The 26,223-nt window shown below is 34.1% G+C and overlaps 1 protein-coding gene and 1 long non-coding RNA gene across 2 annotated transcripts; one reads left to right on the top strand and one right to left on the bottom strand.

Moving 5' to 3' along the window:
• Nucleotides 1-667: 667 nt before the first annotated feature.
• On the top strand, nucleotides 668-25,847 carry LOC100375433 (ethanolamine kinase 1-like). Its single transcript, XM_002737181.4, has 8 exons — nucleotides 668-825; nucleotides 8,342-8,601; nucleotides 9,486-9,626; nucleotides 14,480-14,622; nucleotides 15,510-15,593; nucleotides 23,187-23,347; nucleotides 24,737-24,810; nucleotides 25,671-25,847. The coding sequence occupies exons 1-8, from the start codon at nucleotides 709-711 to the stop codon at nucleotides 25,744-25,746; spliced, it is 1,056 nt and encodes a 351-aa protein (XP_002737227.2). The 5' UTR covers nucleotides 668-708; the 3' UTR covers nucleotides 25,747-25,847.
• On the bottom strand, nucleotides 5,739-6,460 carry LOC144356676 (uncharacterized). The gene is made up of 2 exons (XR_013421484.1): nucleotides 6,412-6,460; nucleotides 5,739-5,916 (listed from the first exon to the last, which is right to left on the bottom strand). It is a non-coding gene; the product is annotated as an uncharacterized LOC144356676 (long non-coding RNA).
• Nucleotides 25,848-26,223: the final 376 nt, after the last annotated feature.

The raw sequence follows: 26,223 nt of genomic DNA, 5'->3' as shown, positions 1-26,223 counted from the left end.
GATTATGGGTAAAGTGTGACATATCTGCTGTTAAAAATTTAGAAAATAATTTTTGGCTCTGCAAATAGTACTTTTTCCTTTAATGATTAAAAGTACATTTATTGTCTAAGTTTCTGGAATGTTTATCAAAGACTCTTTTCACTATTATTTCACTATCACTATTATTGTATTCCTAAGCTTATGAGCATGTGGTTGTATTACTGCATCAGGCATTTACATGTACATAGATTAGTCCATCACTCAATTATATAATTATTATGTTATTATTTTATTAGAAAACAACAATGAGATATGTGAATAGAAATAATTTCAGATAGGATAGATATCCAGTGTTTTTTGCTTTTAAGAACTGTCACTAGATTTAAGATTTTTTTAAATATTCTGTGAAAATCAGTATCTGGTGAAAAATAAGTATACTTCTTAAATTAGATGAAAACTGTCGAATTAACTGAATTATTGCAATGTTATTTATATATTTATTCAGGCACTGAACAATGTTTGCTAAACGCAAGGTAGACCAAAACAAAATTTTATTTGGCATGAGAATGTAGTTTTAAATCTCCAAATCCGATGCATGAATGCAAATGTCATTGACATTTGGCGCACTGCCATTGGGTATCGTATACACGTACCCAACAACAACTTTCTAAAAACAAATATAACTCAGCTTGCAGTCGAAGAGGGCGCACATTTCTACACGCTCGAATCATGGCGACGCCTAGAAAATTAGACGTCACCGTCGATGAAAATAATCCCAAACCCGGGGCCTTGGAGTTGATGAAACATATCAGGCCTGAATGGAAGATTGATGATATACAGCTCAAAGTAAATGCATGTTTATTAATGTCTTAAGTACCCCTGGTTCTTGTATTCGTTTGGGGCCGGTCACCCGGTGTTGCAAACAGTCTACCCGTACCTGGGCAGTGGGTGTTTTCACTCACGTTATGGTATGCCTAGCTAGCAATGAACGGCCCAGGCGATGCAGCGATGCTTGTTGATGACACATGTCTCTTTAGGATTAAATTATATTCCATTCATGCGTTATACGCCGACGCGTGACGTGGCCATGACTGGTCTGGTTGCTCGTATTGTTATAACTATAATCATCTGTGGTAACGGCCGGTCGTTACATCAGTGTCTGGGTCTGCCATATTTACATACAATTTTCCAACTTTCTTTTTCATTATTAGTACAGCTGGAGTACAATTCCAAGAATACATCTGGAGTATTAACATTTTTGAATTTTTTAAAAATTACTAGTACCAGCTTATCATAAATATGACATTAAGTTAAAATGTTGAACTCATTAAAAAATATGAAACATTAAGGCAGTCACAGACTTCTCTCGCTCAATGACTGAATTTTAAACACTTCAATGGTAGTTTTTAACCTCAGCTGATAAAAAATAATATGATAAAAGTGGTATACTACATATCTGTAATTAGGCCATGAATGAAATTTGTATAAAGATTTTATAATTTCAAATGATCATTGAAAACAACTTAAGCAATTACAATGTCTTGGCCGATGATAATCGCTAGTATAGAATCAAATAACTGGCTTTGATTGCAAAATTCTCCTGCTACCTGAAAATGAATATGTTAATTTAAATGTATTAATGGAATGGTCTCACAGCTTAATACCAGTAAATGTTGAAATCCTGATCTTGCATAGAAATATAATAATATGAATAATCTTTATTGAGCTTGCATTCTCTTTGGCATTTAAATTACATGAAAATAAAGCCAAGAAACGGAAAAATTCCCACAGAATGACAAACATGCTCTGTTAAACTTTTTTAATTTTACTAAAAATAGAACTGACATATTCAGAGTATGTGGTAACCGTGTGAAATGTTCAGAGAACGTGGTAACCATGTGAAAAAGATCAGCTGAGGACAACAGACGCAGACAATAATTCTTTGCTGGGATTATCAGAGATTTGTTTTGAATCCCAAGATAATTGATTACCTGCACAAACCCTTTGAGAAATTATTACAATGCAGCAGCAGTTATAAATACGTTTGTCGCTATTATAGTTTTTGTTTACTCATTTGTTTGTCTGATTTGAATGTCTTCATGAATAATTAATCGCTTAGAATATTTAATGATTTGACTTTCATTTACCACATATTTATGTATTTTTCTGTAATTTTATTGTATTTTGGATCAGTTACACTCATTTGCTAGGTCTTGATGACATTTTTACAAAATCTATGGATACACTGATGCAGGTTATTTTGTGAAAGTTGACTCTAGTTGACGCTAGGTTTTCTATTAATATAAAAAAAAAGAAACAATTGCAGCGTACTGCAGTGCATTTTTATTGGGCGTGTCATAAAAATATTTCTAAATTGTCACAAATACTGTAATATATTTTTAGCTGAAAAGACATTTTAGCTGTTTTTGTATGAAATTTATTTGCGGCAAGTTGAATGTGAAATATAGGAATTTAATTTAATTTTCACTGATTATAGATGATTTAATATGCCTTTTATGGTCTTAAACATATGCAGATATATATAAAATTCATGTGGAATTAATGAGTCTGAGCAAAAGACAAAATGTATGGTTTACACAGTAGATAATAATTGGTATTATTATGTCACCGTAATTGCATAAGTCACAGCGTACCGTAATTTTGCAGTATTTTATGGGGTATTTTCATCCTACCATATAAGGAAATGCGAATTTGAAATATTTAATGATTGCGTGCGTAAGCGTCCTCTAATATCAAAAACAGGGTTTGACCGGACTCCACACAAAAAAGTTCACTGATTCTGTTCTAAACTTTTTTAATTTTGGCATTCCCATGATGTATTCTTGGAAGGAAAAGATGTATAATAATAAAGTTGTTACGAGAATACGCACTGAGACAGTATACCCTCGCATCGACCTTCACTGTGCGTCAGTCGATACTTCCGCTGTAGGTATACTTATAATAACCTCATAATCATTGACCTAAACAACTATTCAAAATAGCTAGCAATGTATGGTTGTATCTCATCAGCTTGATCAGAATATGTGACGGTATACCTGTACGTTTCATCTGGGTTTAAGGTTTTTAGGGTAAAGGTCAGGGTTCAACTCTAGTGACCTACAAAAGCACATGATTGTATACCCTTGATATCATTGTTTTTGCTGAAAGCAGCTTTTTAATGATTACACCTTAACATACATCTGTAAAGGAACTAAATTTAATGAAGAAATGCAAACCTAGTTGATTAGTCAGTATTTTTAGTCCCCGTTCGGACGCAGTCCGAAAACAGGGACTTATGTTTTGACCTCTGTGTGTCTGTACATGCGTCCAGACCTGTATCTTAGAAATGCCTGGACCAATCACAATCAAACTTCACACATACATCATACATGATATTATACATATGCACGTCAATTTGTTTCACGATCTGATTCAAGATGGCCGAATGGCGGTCATTTTTGTGCTAAAAATCATCAAAATCAAGCATTTCTCGGCTGTTTACAGATGGATTTCGTTCAAACTTGATATATACATCAGACATTATAGGACCTTGATGCACATCATTTTGTTTTACAATCTGATTCAAGATGGCCGAATGGCAGAATTTTTGTGCTAAAAAATCCTAAAAATCAAGCATTTCATGACTGTTTACAGATGGATTTCGTTCAAACTTGGTACATACATTAGACATTATGGGTTCCTGATGCACATCATTTTATTTTTCAGATTTGATTCAAAATGGTTGACTGGCGGCCATTTTGTTTTAATGATTGAGCTTCTAGACCCATATCTCCGACTTGTTTTGACTGATTATATTCAAATTTTAAATATTCATTATACATCATGTCATAGATAAACAGGTATATTGGTTTGACGATCCTATTCAAAATGGCTGAATGGTGGTCATTTTTGTGCTAAAAAATCATCAAATATCAAGCATTTCTGGCATTTATGGATGGATTTCGTTCAAACTTGGTACATATATTAGACATTACAGGTTCCTGATGCACATCATTTATTTTTTAGATCAGATTCAAAATGGCTGTCTGGCGGCCATTTTGTTTTAATGAATGGGCTTCTAGACCCATAATTCCGACTTGTTTTGACTGATTATATTCAAATTTTAAATATTCATTATACATCATGTCATAGATAAACAGGTATAATGGTTTGACGATCCTATTCAAAATGGCTGAATGGTGGTCATTTTTGTGCTAAAAAATCATCAAATATCAAGCATTTCTGGCATTTATGGATGGATTTCGTTCAAACTTGGTACATACATTAGACATTATGGGTTCCTGATGCACGTCATTTTATTTTTCAGATTTGATTCAAAATGGTTGACTGGCGGCCATTTTGTTTTAATGATTGGGCTTCTGGAGCCATATCTCTTAAATGCTTTCACTGATTATGTTCAAATTTTAAATATTCATTATACATCATGTCATGGATAGACAGATTTATTGGTTTGACGATTCTATTCAAAATGGCCAAATGGTAGCCATTTTTGTGCTAAAAAATCATCAAATATCAAGCATTTCTGGCATTTATGGATGGATTTCGTTCAAACTTGGTACATATATTAGACATTACAGGTTCCTGATGCACATCATTTATTTTTTAGATCAGATTCAAAATGGCTGTTTGGCGGCCATTTTGTTTTAATGAATGGGCTTCTAAACCCATATCTCCGAATTGTTTTGACTGATTATATTCAAATTTTAAATATTCATTATACATCATGTCATAGATAAACAGGTATATTGGTTTGACGATCCTATACAAAATGGCCGAATGGTGGTCATTTTTGTGTTAAAAAATCATCAAATATCAAGCATTTCTGACATTTATGGATGGATTTCGTTCAAACTTGGTACATACATTAGACATTACAGGTTCCTGATGCACGTCATTTTATTTTTCAGATTTGATTCAAAATGGCTGACTGGTGGCCATTTTGTTTTAATGATTGGGCTTCTAGAGCCATATCTCTTAAATGCTTTGACTGATTATATTCAAATTTTATATATTCGTTATACATCATGTTATATATATACATGTACTATAAAATACTTTATTTTCACTTGGAATTTATTTTTGCTGAAGGAATGATTTTGTGAAAATAAAATCCAGCGAATATATTTTTTTTCCTATATTTCACATTAAACTCATCAAAAATCAGTGAAAATCAATTCCATAAAAACGCCCAAAAAGCCTTTTTTAGCGAAAATTAATTCCAGTGAAAATAAAGTATTCCACAGTATTCAAAATGGATGATTTTGAATGCTGTTCCAGAGCAATATCTCTCAATATGGACACAATATGGATACAAATGTCAATCATTTTAATGTTAAAAAATCATATTCCTGACATGGTTATATTCCAGCTATATTACTATGAACAAAACTATATATCTTAAATTTGGTAACTAACAGGGACTCAATCTGATCAAAATCTGATGTAGTGTACGAACTTTAATTATTTTGGCTATAAACTTATTTTACTTTTATTTTTTATTATATTTGTTATTAATGCCTTTTTATTTTATTATTTTACTTTGATTTTGATTTTTTTTTAATTCCGCCCTACCTACATCTGATCCGACGCCTATGTAAGTGCCGTTCAAATCTCGCCTAAGTAACAACCAATCACAGCCCCCCTTTTACACAGGCTGTCGGTTGCTTACTTTTCAGTGTATACGGGCAATCTTTCTGTACATTATATTTTGCCCACTTGAATGAACCATTAATAGAAAATTGCTAGTATATTTTTATTTACAAAAGAAATTCCACAGCATTTTACAATTATTGTCATTACATTGAATATTTTTTTCACTTCCAACAAATGTGTACACTTCCAGATACATCTTCGCCAGCCAAGGTTCGTTCATTCAGTCATCGCTTCAATTTTACATCAAACACTGAGCATAATTATCTAGAATGGAAGCAAAAAAATAAGTAAATCGTAATGATTAGAACACTGTAAACAGCTATATTAAACAATGCAAACTGATTTTAAATTGTACAACGGTCACCGGCCCACGGCATCGACGTAGAAAATTGGAGCAAAAAAATATTTCCTGATCAATTGCGATGTGTTCCAAATAAAAAATATTTTAATCCAGTCCAAATCAGCTCAATTACTTTAATAAAGAGTTATTGTATAATGTACAAAATGTTGATACAATTTGATGAATATTTACAGCTACGGCTTCAATACCGTAGATGATTTTGGCCCGATCGTCAACAAAACATCACCCGTCTCCAGGGCAAGCGACTGGAAAAAGACACCGATGTTCGGTTGAAGCGGTGGAAACAAAATTGTCACTCCCAGAATAACTACACAAAATAACGATCTAAACTCAAACCATTCGAGCCACAATATTAACATAAAAATGACTTTCGTTGCATTTGACAATGATAAACTTACCGAAAAGCCGTGTTTTTCTCGGTCGCTAATGTCGGTATAATCCGCCATTTTATTTGAGTGTGTTTGCCACCTTACTCTGCCCAGTGACGTCACCATGCATGCTATAGAAGGAGGTCTGTGATTTGTTGACTAAAATCGTCGATAGTGGGTCTCGTTTTAATCATGTTACATAGGCATCAGATCAGTTGTATGCAGGGCGGAATTAAAAAAAAAACACGAAATCAAAATCAAAGTAAAATAATAATATAATAAAAAGGCATTAATAACAAAAGTGATAAAAAATAAAATTAAAATAAGTTTATAGCAAAAATAATTAAAGCCTGTACACTACATCAGATTTTAATCAGATTGACGGGGACTGTGCCATGCATGGCTTTTTCTAATTTGTCATGTTTATATTTAGCATTTACTTACAAATTGTTAGTCATTTTTCACCTTGTATGAAATGTACAGTTCAAATTATGAAATAGTACACTGTAGGTAAAATGTGCCAGATTTTTACTCAGAAATCTAGCAATTTTTACTTGAAAGTCGCATGTTTTTGCTGCCTGACTTCACCAGTGTAACTAAATAAAATTCATAAAAGCTAAATGTTGCCAGCAAATACCGGTATACAAATATGCAAATTAAATATAACAAGTCATTGAAAATGACACAGTCCCCGTTAAATTTTTGAAAGTTCTCTTTGTGCTCGTCATATTGAAGCAGAGGGGTTGTCGCGAGCATGTCCATGAAACTTGAGTTCCAAGTGGCGTATACAACAGATTGTTTATTTACATCAAAACACATGTTTCGTGTAGTAGTAATATAGCCGAAAATAAAAACAGCCGTTATTTGGCTATCTTTGATCTTATTATGAAACACACTGAAATGTATGATGTATGTGCCAAATACGAATGAAAATGGTACATAAATTGTGGAAATATAGTAGTATGGCCAAAAAGTCAGATGGCTGTCAATCGGCCATCTTTTTGAAACAAATTGTCATGAACATGCATCCTAACATGTATAAAGTACATGTATGTGCCAAATTTGAATGAAAACTGACAGAGCACGTCCAAGATACCGCATAAAAAAAAAAAAAAGATGCCTGCCAGTCGACCATCTTTGATCCAATTGCAAAATAAATCGTCATGGACATGTATCTTAACATGTATAATCTATGTACCAAGTTCGAATGAAAACTGACAAAGCATGTCCAAAATACAACATTTTCAAAAAACAAGATGGCTGCCAGTCGGCCATTTTGAATCAAATCGCTAAACCACTGCATGTGCATATGTCCCACATAAGGTACTAGGCACATGCAAAGAATGAACAGAATCGGTCCACAGGATTCTGAAATATGACTCTGGACCTGCTGACGCACGGACGGATGGACACACAGACGGACGGACAGACTCAGGAACTTCAATGGTTCGTTGTAACCTCACCGATGTATGAGATTAGCAAGAAATACTAAAGTATTTTCTGGCAAATTTCTCCTAGAGATTAAAAACAAAGTTTGCACAATTGATAAATTATCTTTGTATCTGGAGTTTAAATTTAACCTAGAACTTAAATAAATATTTATTTTACGTTAAAGAATATTTTCATACTCAAATGCTTGCTTGTCTTCACTGTTCATCAGAAGTCTTTGAATTGAGATCGACGGTAAATACAAAGTAAACAGAATGCCTGTCTATGTTTACTTTGTGTTGAAGCTTCTGTAAAAATGAATACTATTTTGTCTGTTTTCTTTTTTTTATATCTGGCAAAATAAATTTATTCTAACTTTCTATTATAATTCACCCTTTGGGTAAATTTATCTATTTAATGTCTACAAAAGATGTAGATATTATCCCATGTTCAGCATCTTTCAGTTCCTAAGCTTTAAAAGTGCATATAAATAAACCTGTATATTTTATTTTTGTGAATATTTTTTTGCCAGGTATTTACTGATGGCATCACAAACAAAATATTTGGCTGCTATTTGCCAGAAAATAAGCGAGAAATGGTACTTCTGCGAGTCTTTGGGAAGAAAACTGAATTGATTATTGACAGAGAAAAAGAAATTGAGAACTTCCAAATACTACACCGTGCGAAATGTGGTGCTGAATTATATTGTATATTTAACAATGGTCTGTGTTATCAGTTTATTCCGGGTAGTATACTGGATGTAGACTTAGTACGGAATGATAAAGTTTACCCGTGAGTATTTATTGAATATATGGTATACATGTATGTATTGGGGTCTCAAAAAACAATTTTGTTTTTCAAGAAAATCAAATTTTTATTTTATTTGTTTCTGTAGATCATATATATTGAATTTATATTTGCAGTGAGTATTCAAAAACATCACTTTCTCGTATCCATGGCGACTGGGATGTATGAACAAAACAGTCTCATGCTTTGTTCTGCATGAAACATACACTTTTGTAAATTGACTGATTTGATAATATTTAATTAGTAAGAATAGTAGAGATAAAATAGTGTTCAATGATGCAAGGAGTAACAATGATACGAACCAGAACTGAAGAGTAAGCAGGCATCGTTAATGCATCATTAATTAAAACATGGCCGATAAAGTAAATATGTAATTTATATATATTCTGTCGGTAGTTCATATACAGTAAGGTTAAAAATATATCGTTTTATGATTTTTATCTGCTTGGCACTCGTACACTCAGCGGATGATAGGGAGTATGTTTTGTAAAATGTGGAATAATACAACCACTAATTCGTTAAGCTTGTTTTTTGCACTTAATTATATATTTTGTGCTGATGTGAGATAAAGCATCTTACACACCAAGGACCTCATTTGAGACTTGTAAGGGATTTTTCATCTCTTTCTCATAAGGCTCATCTACTTATCAGGATATCTTTAACTTTGAAATATGTCTAGCAACATTTTGTTTATTTTGATGTCAAATATCTCAATATAATGAAAAGACAACACTCCTAGCCATCATTATCAAAGAGTGTAGCAGGCGAGATTGCTGATGTGTATGTGTAGTTGTGAAGAAAAGTCAAATAATTTCTGTAGATGTTTCAAATCGTAATCACAGCTTTGATTTTCTTTGCTTGCTACACAGGTTGATTGCAAGTAAGATGGCTAAAATGCATACAATTAAACCAGAAGATGGCAACGCAATAGAAGCTAGTTTGTTCCAAACTTTGAGGAAATGGTACCGGAATTGTCCCAGAGAGTTTAAGGATCCAGAAAAAAATGCCAGGTACTTATTTTTTACTAAGTGAAAAATATATTTCTATTGTTCAAGAGATTAAATGAAAGAAACACCTGTGTTTGTGACCAGATTAATGGCTGACTGGTGGCCATTTTTTTTATTATGTTCTTATCTTATAGGATTTTCAAGTATGCAGAGTCCATTTCTGTTTAATGTTAAGCACATCTATTATGCACCAGTACATATTTAGCTCAAAAGATCTTTCTGCAACTTGTGATTTTCCAAATTTCCTTCTGTCTTACATGGTTTTTTTTAGCAATGTGTATGTCCTAAGTTGTCTCCTTGTTTAATATCATCATTACCAAGAATGCATCGTGGTTACCCTGTGTACATGTATAAGTTTATAATCCAGAATCACTTTGATTAATACCAATTTGGAAACAAATTAAAATTAAGGTATATTTATGGTTTTAAAACCAAATATTTTATGCCACAATGAATTATAATAATTTACTGTGAAATATCTGAATTGAAAAGATGATTCAAAACAGTTTTTTTTTACAAAGTTGTGGCTCAACTGTTGCTTTGATTATTTAATAATGTCAACAGGCTTCAGTTGGATGTAATCCCAGGGGAAACAGAGCAGCAACAGTCTGACTTTGTTTTCTCCAATTAAGTACATTTATATATAGCAATTCAGTAGATTTCAATTAACATTTATTAAGTTTAAGCACTCTCATTTTATGAGTTGCTATTTTTTGTGAATTTGCAAGTCACTAAATAGCTCTTTCATTCCATTATTCTGTTGTACAATTTTTGTTTTTGTACAATTTATCGTTGTTATGATATCTGCGAAAAGGAATGTTTCCTCAAAACGAATAGCTTAAGTAGGAAACGAGACAAACAAGATTACTTTCGCAACAAAAATGTCAATCAGAACTAAGCATAAACTCTTCATAAAGTTCATAAAAGTAATTTTAATGAAGCAATATTTAATTATTACAAAACATATTGAAATATCTTAACAAGTACAAGCTGAAAAGAATCAGAAAGCAAAAATAATATAAAAGTAACATGGGGAATCTTGAACAAATCATAATCACATGACCATTCCAGAACATTTAAAAACTGTTAATAATGGTTAAAAATTCAAAAATCCACACTAGACTTCATGATATTGTAGAAGATTTCAATAATGTTTGGCCAACAAAATATCTTCTGACAATAATGAATCAGGATACAGTATCAAATTCATTTTTTTCTAACCAGTCAGTGTTGACAATATTAATGAGATAACTTCTAAATTGGATATTAGAAAAGCTAGGACAACATTCCATCAAAACTTATTAAAGAAGCCAGATTCTATATTTCTCTCCCTTTGTTTCATATTTTGGTGTTTAATATATTTTGTTAAATGGTATTTATGACACAAATCTCGCCAGCTTCTTGCGTGACTTTTTGTTCATGTGACTTCGCAGTTCATTGTTGTTTTCTTCCTGGCGCCATTTTAAAGTCAATTTCTCCATTGTTGTTACCTAAATAAATATTTTATTCTTTAATATTTCACTACAAACTCTTCCACGTGAATTCACCATGCAACATCGTAACTACTTGAAGCAGAGGCAGGAAATGTACGGCACCGCCGTCTTGACTGCAAGTTCACCTACGGAGGCAGTTGATAACGATACAAGCAGTCAGCCTTGTACAAGTACAAGACTTAATTCAGACAACCCTGCAAATTGGACTGTGTCTACCCTGCGTGACAAATTTTTGCAACTTGGTTTAACGATGCAAAACAAACATGAACAGGAAAAGTTTGCTTCAAGTTTTTGAACTTAATCACGGCAGGGGGACAGCCACGTACGGAAGTAGTGCCAGACAATCCAGTTAATGATGCCAACGCCAGTCTTCATCGTGAAATTGCAGATTTACGACAAACTGTGCTTAATTTAGGTGAAAATATCACAAATCAACGCGTTGTAAACAACATTCATATTCATATTAATGATATACTCAATTCTTCTATATTTTTAGCTCCGCTGTTGACTTTGTCGAGTGGAGCTTATCAAACGAGTGATTGTTCGTCGTCTTCCGGTGTCAACTTTTTATTTTTGGGACTTCTTCTTAAAAACTACAATTCTTGTTGCTCAATATATATTGTTAATTTTGTGATGATATCTACAATTTTGTAATTAAAAAGTGCATTGCTAACAGCGGAGCTCTCTCAGCCGAGAGGCTGCTTGTTTATTAATTTTAGGCTTTATGTCAACGACTCCAACCTGTTTCATTCTGTACATAAAACTCTATATACCGGTACTATATATCTAAAATACTATATCTCATCAAACAAAATAATTAGAATATGATAAGGTAATCCAGTGGTGTGATGTCAAAAAATTGACAATACATGCAGATAAGACAAACTATATGCCGGTTAGGATAATCAAAATATCACAGTTGAGGACGCTCTAACTCCTAAGGTATTACATTAAAATGAAACTGATTGTACTTCTTTTATTATGACAACAAATTAAGATGGACAAAACATATTGATGGGGTCAGGAAAAAGATATGTAAATTAACTGTAATTTTTTATAGATTAAAATTATTTGTCCTTCAAAGTTGTTGTACAATTTATTTATTTTACCACACATAACCTTTGATCGTATCTAAATTATTTTTGATTCCGAAAATATCATCCAATAAATATGATACACATAGTACCCCTTTATTTAAAAAAAAATTGAAATTCTTTAAATCTATAAATAGTTTGAGTTCCAGGTTGGTATTTTGGTTGTTCGATGCTTTGCATGACATTCCCATGGTACTACCGTTAGATCCATAACATAAGGCATTCTCCATCCACCAACATTTAGAAGTAAGATGGGTCAAACTTCTATCAAGTATGTAGGTCCTCAAGTTTGGAATAATATTCTGGAAAGCATTAAAAAGCACCACTTTAGATATACTTTTAAAAAAGAATTTAAAAAATATCTTCTAAGTTTATATTAGCACTTGTATTTAAATACAATACTCAATATTTCACAGACTTGTTTTTGACTCCCGTGTGCGAAGCATTTCAATGAAACTTGGTACATAGATTTCATAGGACACTGCACAGACCTGATAGTTTTCAGGGTAATATCAGTAGATATTAATTACCTAATTTGCATAATTACTTAAATTTCAGCTTTTGATATTTCAAGTAGTAATCATCACATTTCAATAACACTTGGCACATAGTTACTTAAGAACTGTGCAGACCCCTGATTAGTTTTTGAGTAAATATTTGTGCATATTAATTACCTTATTAGCATAATTAGTTAATTTTCAGCTTTTTGCCTGATATCTCAGTATAGTTCTTTGCGACGTTTATTTGCTTTATGAAACAGCAGCTTCTTAGCAGGCAGGTGACAAGTGTTCATTTATATAAATTGGGTTGGTTGCATTACCAATGCCGATATCAGTGGGTGTCTTACTCTTCAATTTTTTCTTAGTTGAATATATCTTATTGCGCACACTTCTACGGGTAAACCTCACAACAATGGCTTCTTGAAAAGACGGTGGGAATATCTATATCACCTGGTTGGATAACAACACCTACCGCAGACGCGATCTCGTCAGTACCTTCATCTGGTAACTCCCGTATCCCACTGATCTCAATATTATTACATCTCATATATTGCTGGAGATCTTCAATCTCGGTCTGAGCATTCTTTAGACAGGATTCCATATTGGTTACACTATCATTCAGATGCGCATTCTCTCGCTCAAGTACGTATGTGCGCGTATCACAACTTTTATTGTGCACACAATAACAATTATTAACGACAACAACAACGACAATGCCGCACAGAAATTTCTGCCTTAATATACCTTCCGTCTTTGATGTTAAGGGCAAGATAAAAATGTTGACAAAGTCACAATTATTGTTGTATTTGTATTGGTTAGACCCGTGTTCTAATTCTCAGAGTCACTGTGGGGTGTGATCTTACCGTTTTAGCACTGGCCAATCAGGCCGAGAATTAGCCAATCAAATTATGACATTTTGATAGCAATCAAACTTGTGAAATAACATTTTTGTACATTATGTTGCAATTTGTCAAAATTTTGCAGTGATGGCCTATGTGCTGCCAGTAGTGCCAGTTGAATGGAACTAGATGTTTTTTGTAACTCAATGGATACTTGTTGCAATGAAAAACCTTTGTTTTCTTGCGTTTTTTCAGCCCTGATCTGAGTGAATTTGTGGTGAAATAGAACCACACTATCACGACTCTAATTGGTCGAGGGCTGTTTTTTTTTTGTTTTTTTTTTTGCCAGGCAACAGTTTCAGACATTGAATGTAACTGTTGTCACTTCTGACTTTTTTTTTTTTAAGTGCAAATTGCAAGTGCTAGTGCTAACACATAGTGCATTTTGCCACAGAAGTCATTTCCTGTTTGGGACTACATGACAGGGCTGTGTGGCCATCTTCCTATCAAATGGCATTTTTAATGCGCTATTCTGGCGTCAACCAGGCTCGGTCAAACACAAGCACCTGCGGACCTTAAGTTCCCCCAAAGTCGCATTCGTAAGTGAATGAATCTCGGCCAGTGGAATTGGCCTTCCCATCGAGTCTGTGGCACACTCACCCAGGGTAGGGGTCGACCCTTTGATGTTCAGTCTAAGGTAGAATTTGAACTTGGGTCTACCGATCATGAGTCTGATGCGACAACCACTATGCTACCAGTGATCAGTTGCAATGAAAAACCTTTATTTTCTTGAATTTTTTCAGCCGTGATCTGACTGAATGGTGAAATAGAACCACACTATCGCCACTCTGATTGGTCGAGGGCTGTTCTAAGTAGTATTATGAAACGTTGGGACAATGTCACAATTATCGTTGTTGTTGTTTTTTGTAGGTTTAAAAAGGATGTTGTATCTCATGAACAGCTGGGTAAAGAGGTTGATGAATTGGAGGCTGCATTAAAACCACTGAATTCACCCATAGTATTCTGTCATAATGACCTCCTATTGGCTAACATTATCTATGATGAACAGACCAGTAAGTACATATTATCACATGGCTGTAACTCAAAGTGCAGAACACAAAAATATTTAAGTTTAAGGGGGTGTATGGGAAATGTTGTCATCATTGTGTATCTAGTTTTACAATAAATTGTACATGATGATGGTAACGATATCTGATATTTACCAATATTACCTAAAACTACATCTTAAATGTTTTTATGTTGAGTATTTATAAATGTTTAAAAATTCCAGACCACAATACAACCTGACCAATTACAACACATTAGTAGTGTATACTGTTTGTATAGAAAATCTTCTGTGTACTTTTGGGCCATGTACGTAATCGACCAATGATTTAAGGAAACCCACAAAGTTGATGATCATATCGAATGGCTTCTGCAGCAATGAAAACATATTCTTTAGGGTGAATGAAGTGAGGAGTGTGTTCTGGAGGGGGGTGGTTTTTATAAATTTCTGCAAAAAGCATGCATGCATTTATAAAATGGAGTGAAGAAGTGGATAAATATATAAATTAAGAATATTTAACTTTCATATGAGATCAATGTGTGTGGCAATCTAACAGAATGTCATGGACACTTGTAGGTAACCATAGAAACATTTGAAATTGACTAAATGAGTATTTCTAGAATTGTACCTGTATATTATCTTGAGATATTGGTCCATTCAATGCTAAGTATTTTTAGTTTGAGGTTTTCAAGTTGACAGAAAAAATCTCTGGTGCCTGTTTTCACAATCTCTCAACTCTTAAAATTGAGAAATTCATACAATCATCACGGTATAGAGATTTGAGATCCTGAGAATGGAGTGAATGAGGTCAAATGGGAAAGTACCCAGTGTCACAAGACTTCAGATGTGGGAGTGTGTCTCTTAAAATTTGATATTCATCTTTGTGTCTTTCAGATAGTGTTTCATTTGTTGATTACGAGTATGGGACGTTTAATTACCAAGCCTTTGATATTGCCGATCACTTTGCTGAATACGCAGGTAAAGTAGTTACATATGTCTATAGCTAGATTTATTATGTAATAGTGCTATTGGGCAGTGTAATTTTATCTTCTTTAAGACAACCTACCACAAAGACAGTCAAAGTAATTGTGATTTATTCATTCCAATTTTACATATATTTTCATTGCAACATCTTTTAAAAAAAGTAAAATGAATGGTGTTAAAACAAAATAAAATAAACCTGGTGTTTTGTGTGGTCTTCTAGAGGTGGGGTGGGCTTTTTGTATTCATGACTATCATTTTCAATGTACTGGGTCGATAGATCTAAGGATCTTTCAATTAACCACGCAATTTTTCCGGAAATAATCATTTCATCATTGCTTGAATTGCTCATTAAAGCAAAAAAAAAAAACCTGTTTCAGGGCCAAAAATATGATGTGGTGATGCATTTGTTTTTTTATGAATCATCAAGAAAGTCGATCTGTGCATGTGTGAACAAGATATTGACAGGCACATGCCGCCCATGCGAAACACACAATGGGAGTTTTTGTGGTTAGTGTGTCTGTATGTATGTATGTGTGTGTGTGTGTCTCTCTTTTCCACTGTTATCTCAAGAACCAATCATCAGATTTTGATGAAACTTGGTACATTGATGCTCTGGGGTAATGCTTAGACCTGATTAGTTTTTGGTTGAAATACATACCAAATATGCATATTGTTACGAACGGGAATATGAGATAGTCTCCCGCGAACCTGGCCGCCAATATCTCGTACTCCAGAACGCAACACTAAAGGTCAAACAAAGGCACACAGTCAGGATATGTCCGATAATACTAATTTAATAATACAACAAGCATAAACCAATAACAGGAGTAATATAAATCACAAACCGGTCAACAATATACATCACAATAAATATAACATTAATGATAATAGCCCAGCTCGGAATTGCCTACCCTACCCAAGTGCAGAACTCGTACTGCGTAGTTTCAGCGATAGTACAGTTAATCACAGCAACGTCGACGGCGATATCAGTTCTACATACAGCTCCAAACTACGAGGTCTCGGAGAATGCAAATTACACGACACTGACCGTAATGTTACACGACTTCTATACCGTCCGTGCAGAGAAAAGACCAAGATCAGCAAACCACGCTTTCTGGCGAAAAACAGGTCTTTGAATAAGGCTGGTTTTACAGTGCAGAACCACAGAAGACTGTTTTGCATCTATCAGTCCCTCATGCCGAATTGGTCAGGCATTATCTTGAGACATACGTTGGCTGCCACGTTAACACTGCACCGGAGCTGGGAGCTGGGTGACAACTTGATTAACTCGTGTTCACGTTCGTCTTGCACAAGCACGAACAAAAGAATATTAATTAGCAATGACAATACATGCTGTCTATTCTAATTCCGCAGCTGGGCAAGCCTCACTAGCTAACTGGGCATTATCAAAATACATTCATTTTACAGCAAAAATAGAATATCATAACAATATCATTTAGCCAGTTTTAAGCATTTGCGCTTGCATGTTAATTAGCCAATTTTATGCCGTTTCACTTTTCAACATTCTGCAAATATTAATACAACTTATTATATAAATACTCTAGGATATTTGCAGACCTCATTATTTTTAGTTGAAATATATGCATATTAATGATCTAATTTGCATACCTATTACCCATTTTTTTGAGTATTTTCACTTGTTTCGCAAGTACCATCAAACATTTTAATGAAACATGGTATATAAATGCTCTCGGATAAGCCATACACACTTTCAGTCTATGGTTAAATTTTGTGGTTACTAATTACCTAATTAGCATAAATTAACCAATTTAATAGGTGCTCCACAGATTAATTGAATACCACTCATTAAATTTTAATAAAACTAGATACATAGGTGACTTTGGATAATCCGCAGATCTGATTACTTCAGGGTTGAAATCCATACATATTAATTACCTACTTAGCATAAATAGTCATGTGTTCTTCTTAATATGCATAACTGTAATGTACTGGTGAAGCACTGCTGCAGACAATACCTTCAGAACTTTTTTTGTATTTTAATATATTTTTTATTGGGTACTCATAAAAATTTACATATCTGTGAATAAAGTGGTTATGCTTACATTCCTGTATAACTCAAATTTTTCAAAGTGACATTTCTCAAAGCTTCAGAAGAGGAATAGTTTATTGCTCAAACCCAGAACCTTTATGTTTGCTTTTGGTTCACATGGACGTATTTTTTTCCCTAAGATCACTATATTCATTAGATTGCTACTTGTCTATCTCATTCAGTTCTAGTTCATACCATTTGCCCCTTTATTCCATATATGGTATTAAAGGGGACCACTTTTTTAAGTGCTGTATCATTTTATTGTTATGATTTGCTATCCAATTTTCACACTGGTAGACTCTTTTCATGTACGTTAGAATACCCTTGAAGTTGGGTTTTATATCATTCATTTTACAGTGGTAAATATGTTTCCTAACTAACAGGCTAATAAAATTTATTGTCAACGATTCGCCTGGATCTGATATTATTAAGCACATTCTGCTTGGTGGTGAATTTTGTTTTAATATCTTTCCCCAACTAAAAAGTAGGTCTCTCCAAAGTGCAACATATTCACATTCATAGAAGATATGTTCCAGAGTTTCTGGATTCTCCTGACAAAATGTGCACATCTGTGTAGGAAACTTTTCTGGGTTTATTTTATGAAGTTTGTCATTTGTATATAGAATGTTATGTAAAAGTTTAAACTGAAATTCACGTGTTTTGCTGTCGATACTCATTTTTATCATTAATTTGTACATTTTACTCCATTCTATTAGGCCAAGTTTCAGCATCTCTTCAAGTTTCTTTTGACTCACTGGAGGGATGAATTGCCTGTCTATTAATTCTTTTTTTATATAGGGTTTTGAGATTGCATCAAGCGGTGTTGGAATTCCAGACACCGATAAGCTTATCTCGTCTATGTCAGTGTTTTTGTATTTTAGATTTTCGGGGATGGCAGTAACAAGGCCAATCCATTTTAGTTTATGTAGTAGAGTCCATTCATTTTGGGTTATTGTTTCCCATGGTATAAGACCATTCTCGTTAAACAGGTCTGAAACTCTTTTAATTCCGTTTTCAGCCAATTCTCTATAAAAAATAGGTTTTCCGGCTATTTTTATATTTTCGTTATTCCAAATTACTTGGTTTGTGTTTCTGTAACTCATTTTAGTTTCAGCTTCCCAAATTTCAAGACATTCTGGCAGGAAGTCAGTACAGCGAATTGGTAAAAGTTTTGTTTTATAATTACATTGGAAGATGATATTACCTCCTATACTCTTAAGCTGCTCATCAATAAATAGTTTATATGGATGCTCATTATTTGGATCTACATATCTTTTAATCCATAGTAGCCTCTGTTGTTTTTTGAGGATATGCATGTCTGGGATACCCAAACCGCCCTGGCCCACACCTCCTATCATAGTTCTACGAGCAATTCTGTCTTTTCCTTCCCATATAAAATTATACAAGTCTTTTGAGCCTCCTGAATAAATTCATTTCCAACTGCAGTTGTACTCATAATATATGTGAACTGGGATATACCATAAGTTTTAATAATTTGGACTTTGCCAAAAAGAGAAAGTTTCCTGCTCTTCCAAGAGTTCAAAATAATTTTCATATTGTCCATAGCTTTTTTAACATTTATTTTCCTATTTTCCTTTTGATTGTGAGAAAAGTAAATTCCTACAATTTTGATAGGAGATGTGGGCCATCTAACCCCGAACAGTTTATCTTGCCTATATTTCCATTTACCGAGCCAGACAGCTTCAGTTTTGTCCATGTTAATTCTCAGCCCTGAGCATTTCTCAAAATCCCCCAGTAAGTTAAATAGCACCTCAGCAGATTTTTCGTTTGAAATGAAGCATGACATGTCGTCCGCAAATGCTGCTTCTTTAATTTCTTTTCCCGATATGATAATGCCTTTGATTTCTTGTTTTGATCTAATAGCCACCAGCAGAGTTTCTAAAACTAAAATGAAGAGCATCGGAGACAGAGGGTCTCCTTGTCTGACCCCCCTTTGCAACTCAAAGTATCCCGTACTATATCCGTTATTCATCACGCAACATACAATATTTGTATACAATGATTTCACCCACCTTTGAAATTGAGGACCGAATTGAAATTTCTCTAATGCCCTATCAAGATACTCCCAACTGACCGTATCAAAGGCCTTTTCAAAATCTACTGCTATTAGCAGAGCCTCCTTATCAGTTTTTTCTATGTAGTGATACACCTCACTAATTAATCTTGCATAATCACTAATATTGCGGCCTTTAACAAAAGCTGCCTGGGTTTCGCCAATTAATTCAGGGAGAACAGATTCCAATCGCTTAGCAAGACATTTGGATGCCAATTTTGCATCCACGTTCATTAATGAAATTGGCCTCCAGTTTTTCAATAAACGTTTATCTCGTCCAGGTTTTTCTATTAGTGTAATGATACTTTGTTTCTGAGAGGTCGAAAATTCTCCCTGCTCAAACGCCAAGTTTAATGAGTTCACTACCAGATTTCTTACCAGTGGCCAATATGCCTTATAAAACTCAACCGTTAAGCCATCGTTTCCTGGGCTTTTATTTTCTTTCATTGAAGTTAATGTATCAAAAATTTCCCTTGAAGTTAGAAGTCCCTCACATTTTGCCTGTGAACTTTCTGCCAGCACTGGAATTGCAGTATTATTAAGAAATTTAGTGGCCTCTATCGAATCCTTATTTGAGTACAGCCTAGAGTAAAAGGTTTTTATTTCTGTTAAAATGTCATTTGGTTGTTCTATAGTTTTATCCCCTTCTACTTTTAATTGTTTGATGCAGGATTTCTTTCTGTTATTTTTTTCCAAATTCAGAAAATATCTGTTGTTTTTTTCCCCTTTTTCATACCACCTAGCCCGTGATCTTATTATAGCACCTTCAACCTTATAATTATAATGGTCTTCTAATTTCCTTTTCATTTCTTCCATATTGCTATAATTTTCCTCATTTGGGCTGTCACTACACATCTGTTGAGTATCTTTAAGCTGTTTTTCCAAGTCCTCAATTTCCTGTTTACGGTTTCTTGCTTTTTCTTTAGTGTAATCAATTGTAAATTTTTTAATCTGGTATTTAATTAAGTCCCATAACTGACTTCTATCTATATCTTTAAATTCTTCCTGCCAGTTTTCAATCTTTTCCTTTATTAAGTTTCCATACCCTTTATCTTTGGTTAGAGTGGAGTTGAATCTCCAGTGAGCAGGACCATGTTTCTGACAAGAATTTTTTAAATGTAGCCAAACAGCGGAGTGATCCGAAGCTAAACCTGGTATAATTTCAACTTTTTTAACAATATTTTGCAAAACATCTGAAATTATTAGATAGTCCAGTCTGCTTTGTTGAATAGTAGGGCGTTTTCTACGCCAAGTAAACTGTTTTTTGTTCTCATTTCTTATTCGCCAAATGTCAACTAAGCTAAATTGTTCAGTGATATCCTCAAAAATGTCTACCGATTTAGTCCAGGATTGGGGGTTCCCTCCTGATCTGTCCATCAAGTTATCCACTGTAAAATTCAGATCACCCCCCCAGATTATCGTACTGTTTGGATCTGGGATCATATTAGTTAACCTAATTTTTAAATCAGTTAAGAATTCAGCATGTTGTGATTTTCTATTGGGTGCATACGTGTTTAGTAGAATACATTGAGAGTTATCAATTTCAGTTTGAATCATTAAGATTCTCCCATCCGTATCCTGTGTTAGTTTATTAACTTTATCAGTATTTCTAATTATAGTCATCACTCCTCTACTGGTGGTAGTTCCATGTGAATAACTACATTTCCCCTTAAATTGAGAAGACCAGAAAATCTCATCTGCCGAGGTGCTATGTGTTTCTTGCAAATATGCTATATCAAAGTGTTTTTCTTTCAGCCAATTAGAAATTTTCTTTCTCTTGTTGTAGTCCCTGAGGCCTCTAACATTGAGGGTCACAATAGATAATTGCTCTTCTATGAATGCACATGTTTGTACTTGGTTTTACAGGAAATTTCAAAGTTGAATAAGCCCAATTTTTTTTTAAGTAACACAAACAAAAACAGTAAACATTAAGGACATTGGCAAAAGCCAACGGACACACGGTAACTGAAAGAAACAGTAGAGTACTGCAGCATGGGACGGCTCCCAGGTACTCAATATGAATATGTTTTTAATTATTTCATACTTATGTTGCCTGTCTAATTGTAAATATTTCCTTGTGACCCTAATTACAAGTTCTGTAATGTGAAGTCAGAGATAAACTTAATAAATGCCATGAGGGCTTCATATAATAAAAGTCTTAACTGATAGTTGGCAAGTCCTTTACCATCACAGCCTTCATTTTTTCTCTGTCGTCTTCGATCATGCAGGTCGCCGGTACACGCCACGCTATGTATAACTTTTTCTTTGGGTTTTCCTTTTGAAATTTCTTTCGGTAGAGAGCCAGTCTTTTTCTTTCGTTTAGTACACTCCTGCTCACATCGTCGGTCACGAATATTTCCTTTCCAGCATACGGGTTGTTCCGAAGACATTTAGGAGCAGCGAACAAAATATTTCTGGCAATACTGGCGTCCACAATCCCACCTTTATAGGCCGTGGTTTCCCTGAACGAAGTGGCTGCGCTGGCACTCTATGTGCGCGTTGGATGGCCACGCGATCTCCAACGCCCCTCACTTCCATGTGGGATATGATGAATTTCACTATGAACTGGGCACAGGATTTTTCTTCTCTTTCTACCCCTTCTTCAAAGTTGAAGAAGTTCAGGTTTATTCTTCTCCCTCTGTTTTCTAAGTCTTCATTCTTTATTTCTGTTATCTTCATTCTGTTTTCTAGCTCCTTTATTTTGTCCGCCAGTTCTTCTACGTCGGCTGCTTTGGTCACGTGTTCTAGACTTTTCTCTACTTCGTCGATGCGATCACTCATCTGGTTTAAATATACCTCAATGTCCGATACTTTCTTGGTTGTTTCTGTAAGTTGCTCCTTCAGTGGGTCGATTTTCGAGACTTCGTTCCTAATTGAGAACAACAGTCTGAGGACTACCGCTGATCGCTGATCTTCCGCGAGTTCCATTGCTTTTTCTAGGTCGCCATCTTGGATAATACGGTCCTGGGACTCCACGAGTTTTTTGTTCGTCGTTAGCATCTCGTCGACCTTCCTCTCTGTCGTATCGGTCTCATTTTTTCCTGTGGTTGTTGTTTTTTTCTTTTGCGGCATTATTTCGTTAAAATACGTTGTTTTTAGGCTAGTTTCCTTTCTTTTTTCCTGGAGCCGTCCGATTCGAAGCTAGTGATTGTGACGCATGCGCAGACCTCTACCTTCAGAACTTTGTCTTTTTTAAATTTTTTGAGTAAACAAAAATATATTTGAACTGCATGACATACACAACAACCAGATACCAATTTTTTTTTCTTTTGGCCTATTAACTGACCTTGAATAATTTACAGTAAAAATGCAATTAGTTATTAAACAAAACATATACTGACTGAGCTATGATGTGAAAAATAGTGTTGGGAATAAAGTGAATTATTGTAATACATGATATTGTAATAATAGATTATCGTATGTATGTGTTTAATTTTTCTAGGTGTTGATGAAGTGGACTACAATAGATACCCTGAAAAAGAATATCAGTTAAAATGGCTGCATAAATATCTCTCAGACTGGTACACAATGAGAGGAATTAATAAATATGTCACTAAGAAAGACACTGAAATATTGTATGTACAAGTCAACAAGTTTGTCTTGGTAAGTAACAGTGGAACAACCAGCCATTAGATGAAGGATAGCGTCAGTATTTGAAAATTTATAAGGTTGCGATTTTAGAAATGAAACTAAAAAGTATCTGAAAGTTATACTTTGGAAACTGTAGGTCTGGTGCTTAGATGGTTAGATAGTTTTGGTGCCTATCATTCCAATTTTATGTTTTTTGAGCTGTTCTTATAGTTTGATAGTGATACAGCAGAAACTGGAAGAGGAATTAGTTTTGGTACCAAATAGTAATAATTTTAGCGTTTTATTCAGCAAGTTTGTAAGGCAGTTGCTAGTCAATTAGCTTCATTATTGGGCCATTGTAGCCAAGTTTTATTGAAATTGTCAATGCTAGAATGGTGAGAAGTGCATGAGACAAACAACCTAACACACAAGCAAAGCAAAAAACAAAAAAAACAATTGCGTTTATTGTATGGTAGGTCATTGCAATATGACTATTTGTACATTAGACATGCCTCTGTCATTAGCGTAAGCGCACATGTTACTAATGGAGAAATTATGGGAGATACAGGAGATACATGGATAGCACCACTATATGCAATCTTGTCGTTGTGTAGTGTATCTTATAAATGTGTACTAATTAATTCACATCCAATTCTCACCACTTTGCAACAAGGTTTGAACATAAGAGTAATTGGATTAGATACTATATCAATATAACAATTATTTGATTGGACAGTGAGTCAACATTTCAACATAATAATAATTTGATTGTACATCGAAGCAACATTTCAACATAACAGTAATTTGATTGGACACTGAAGTAATATTTCAACATAAAAGTATTTTTATTGAACTGTGAGTCAACATCGCAAGACAACTATAATTTGATTGGTATGTGAGTCAACATTTCAAAAACAATAATTTGATAGGACTGTGAGTCAACATTTCAACATGACAGTAATTTGATAGGACTGTGAGTCAACATTTCAACATGACAGTAATTTGATTGCACTGGAAGACAACATTCCAACTTAACAATAATTTGATTGGACTGGAAGTCAAAATTTCAACAACAATAATTTGATTGGACTGTGAGTCAACATTTCAACATGACAGTAATTGGATTGGACTGGAAGTCAACATTCCAACATAACAATAATTTGATAGGACTGTGAGTCAACATTTCAACATGACAGTAATTTGATTGGACTGGAAGTCAACATTCCAACTTAACAATAATTTGCTTGGACTGGAAGTCGACATTTCAACATAACAATAATTTGATTGGACTGTGAGTCAACATTTCAACATAACAATAATTTGATTGGACTGTGAGTCAACATTTCAACATAACAGTAAAATGATGGAATACTGCATGATGAGAATAGAAAAATAATTTTAGAATATTTCATTTTGTTACAGGCATGCCATTTATTTTGGGGATTATGGGCACTGATACAGTCAGCCAATTCTGCCATTGATTTTGATTTCTTAGGGTGAGTATATTTTCAGGGGTATAATGAGGTGTCTGTTACTTGCACACTGACAAGTGGTAAAAGATAAAAATTTAAAACATTTCCTTAGCATATAGTTATTGTGGCTTGGTCTGAAGAAGCGAATATGCCGCTTGTTTATTAGTCAGTGCCAGTCAATACCACTATTTGTACCTCAAATACCATAAATATAGGCGTGTTCCACAAATAAGTTTGATTTACAGACAGTGCTGGTATAAAGACTTGATCACTTGAGTCACATGCAAGTGTTGGCGTAATAATTTAATACAAGTAAATTAAGTTCTAACCAAACCTGAGTAACTTGCATATCTGCCAAGCATGTGGTGGACAATGAATCTTACAGCATGTGCCTGTTACTAGGACAATAAATGATGTAGTTCATAAACTTTGGCAAGCCTGCATTACAATATCAGCTAGATAACAGTTTTAATATAATGATATGATTAAATAGTAATAAAAATGAATATAATATTGATCTGAAACTGATATTTTCACAGTAACAAACTACAATACAATTTAAATGATTGCAATGGCAGGGTTATCTCAGGGAAGAATCAGTTACTTCTATTGTGCAATAGTAGAACTAATATGAGTAGGAATAACACTACTTATAAGTACTCATTAGTGTTTGTTTATGTTTATTAACCATGACTATTGAGTTTAGCCTATAATAGCAGGTTCTGGATGATAGTAGTGCTTACAGAACACAGTAATGTGTCCTCCCTTTTTCTGACCCAGGTGAAATCAGACAATTAATAGGATGTGGGTAGCTGGTTCATACAGTGAGAAATCCAAACCCATTGACGCTGTTCCTGCTCTTGTTCTCATTGTTCTATTCGTAGATATGGTATTGAACGTCTTAATGAATATTTCAAAAGAAAAGAAGAATTTCTCTCATTGGAGATGCTGGTTGATTAATCACAGTCTTATGATGATGTTAATAGGAATTCATAAATATATGATTTCATTATGTACAATTATGTTTTAACCAAATAAAATGTTATTATTGGATAATTGAATCTTTGTTTGTCATGGGTGTAATAATATTAGTAGTTGTAGTAGCCTAATCTGTAAGTAACTTAGAAAAGTCAAATTCTATGCTAAAATTGGAAATGTTGTTTAGCCAGTTACATTGTATTGTGGGAAAAGTTTGTCTTGACTTTCAAAAAAGTGGTATGCAAAGACTGAATGTTGTCTTGATGGTGTTTGGAAAATTAGAAAAGTACTGTGTGAAGATGAAAAACTTACCTGGAAAGTTGCTTTGGAAGGCAAGAAGTTTAGTCGAAGACAAAACCAGTATTAATAACGTGAAAGTTGCTTTGGAAGGCAAGAAGTTTAGTCGAAGACAAAACCAGTATTAATAACGTGAAAGTTGCTTTGGAAGGCAAGAAGTTT

The sequence above is a fragment of the Saccoglossus kowalevskii genome, chromosome 1, assembly GCF_978046115.1.
Source record: "Saccoglossus kowalevskii chromosome 1, keSacKowa6.1, whole genome shotgun sequence".
NCBI lineage: Eukaryota > Metazoa > Hemichordata > Enteropneusta > Harrimaniidae > Saccoglossus > Saccoglossus kowalevskii.
The sequence above is the reverse complement of the archived record's forward strand: the minus strand, read 5'-3'. Positions and strand labels throughout refer to the sequence as shown.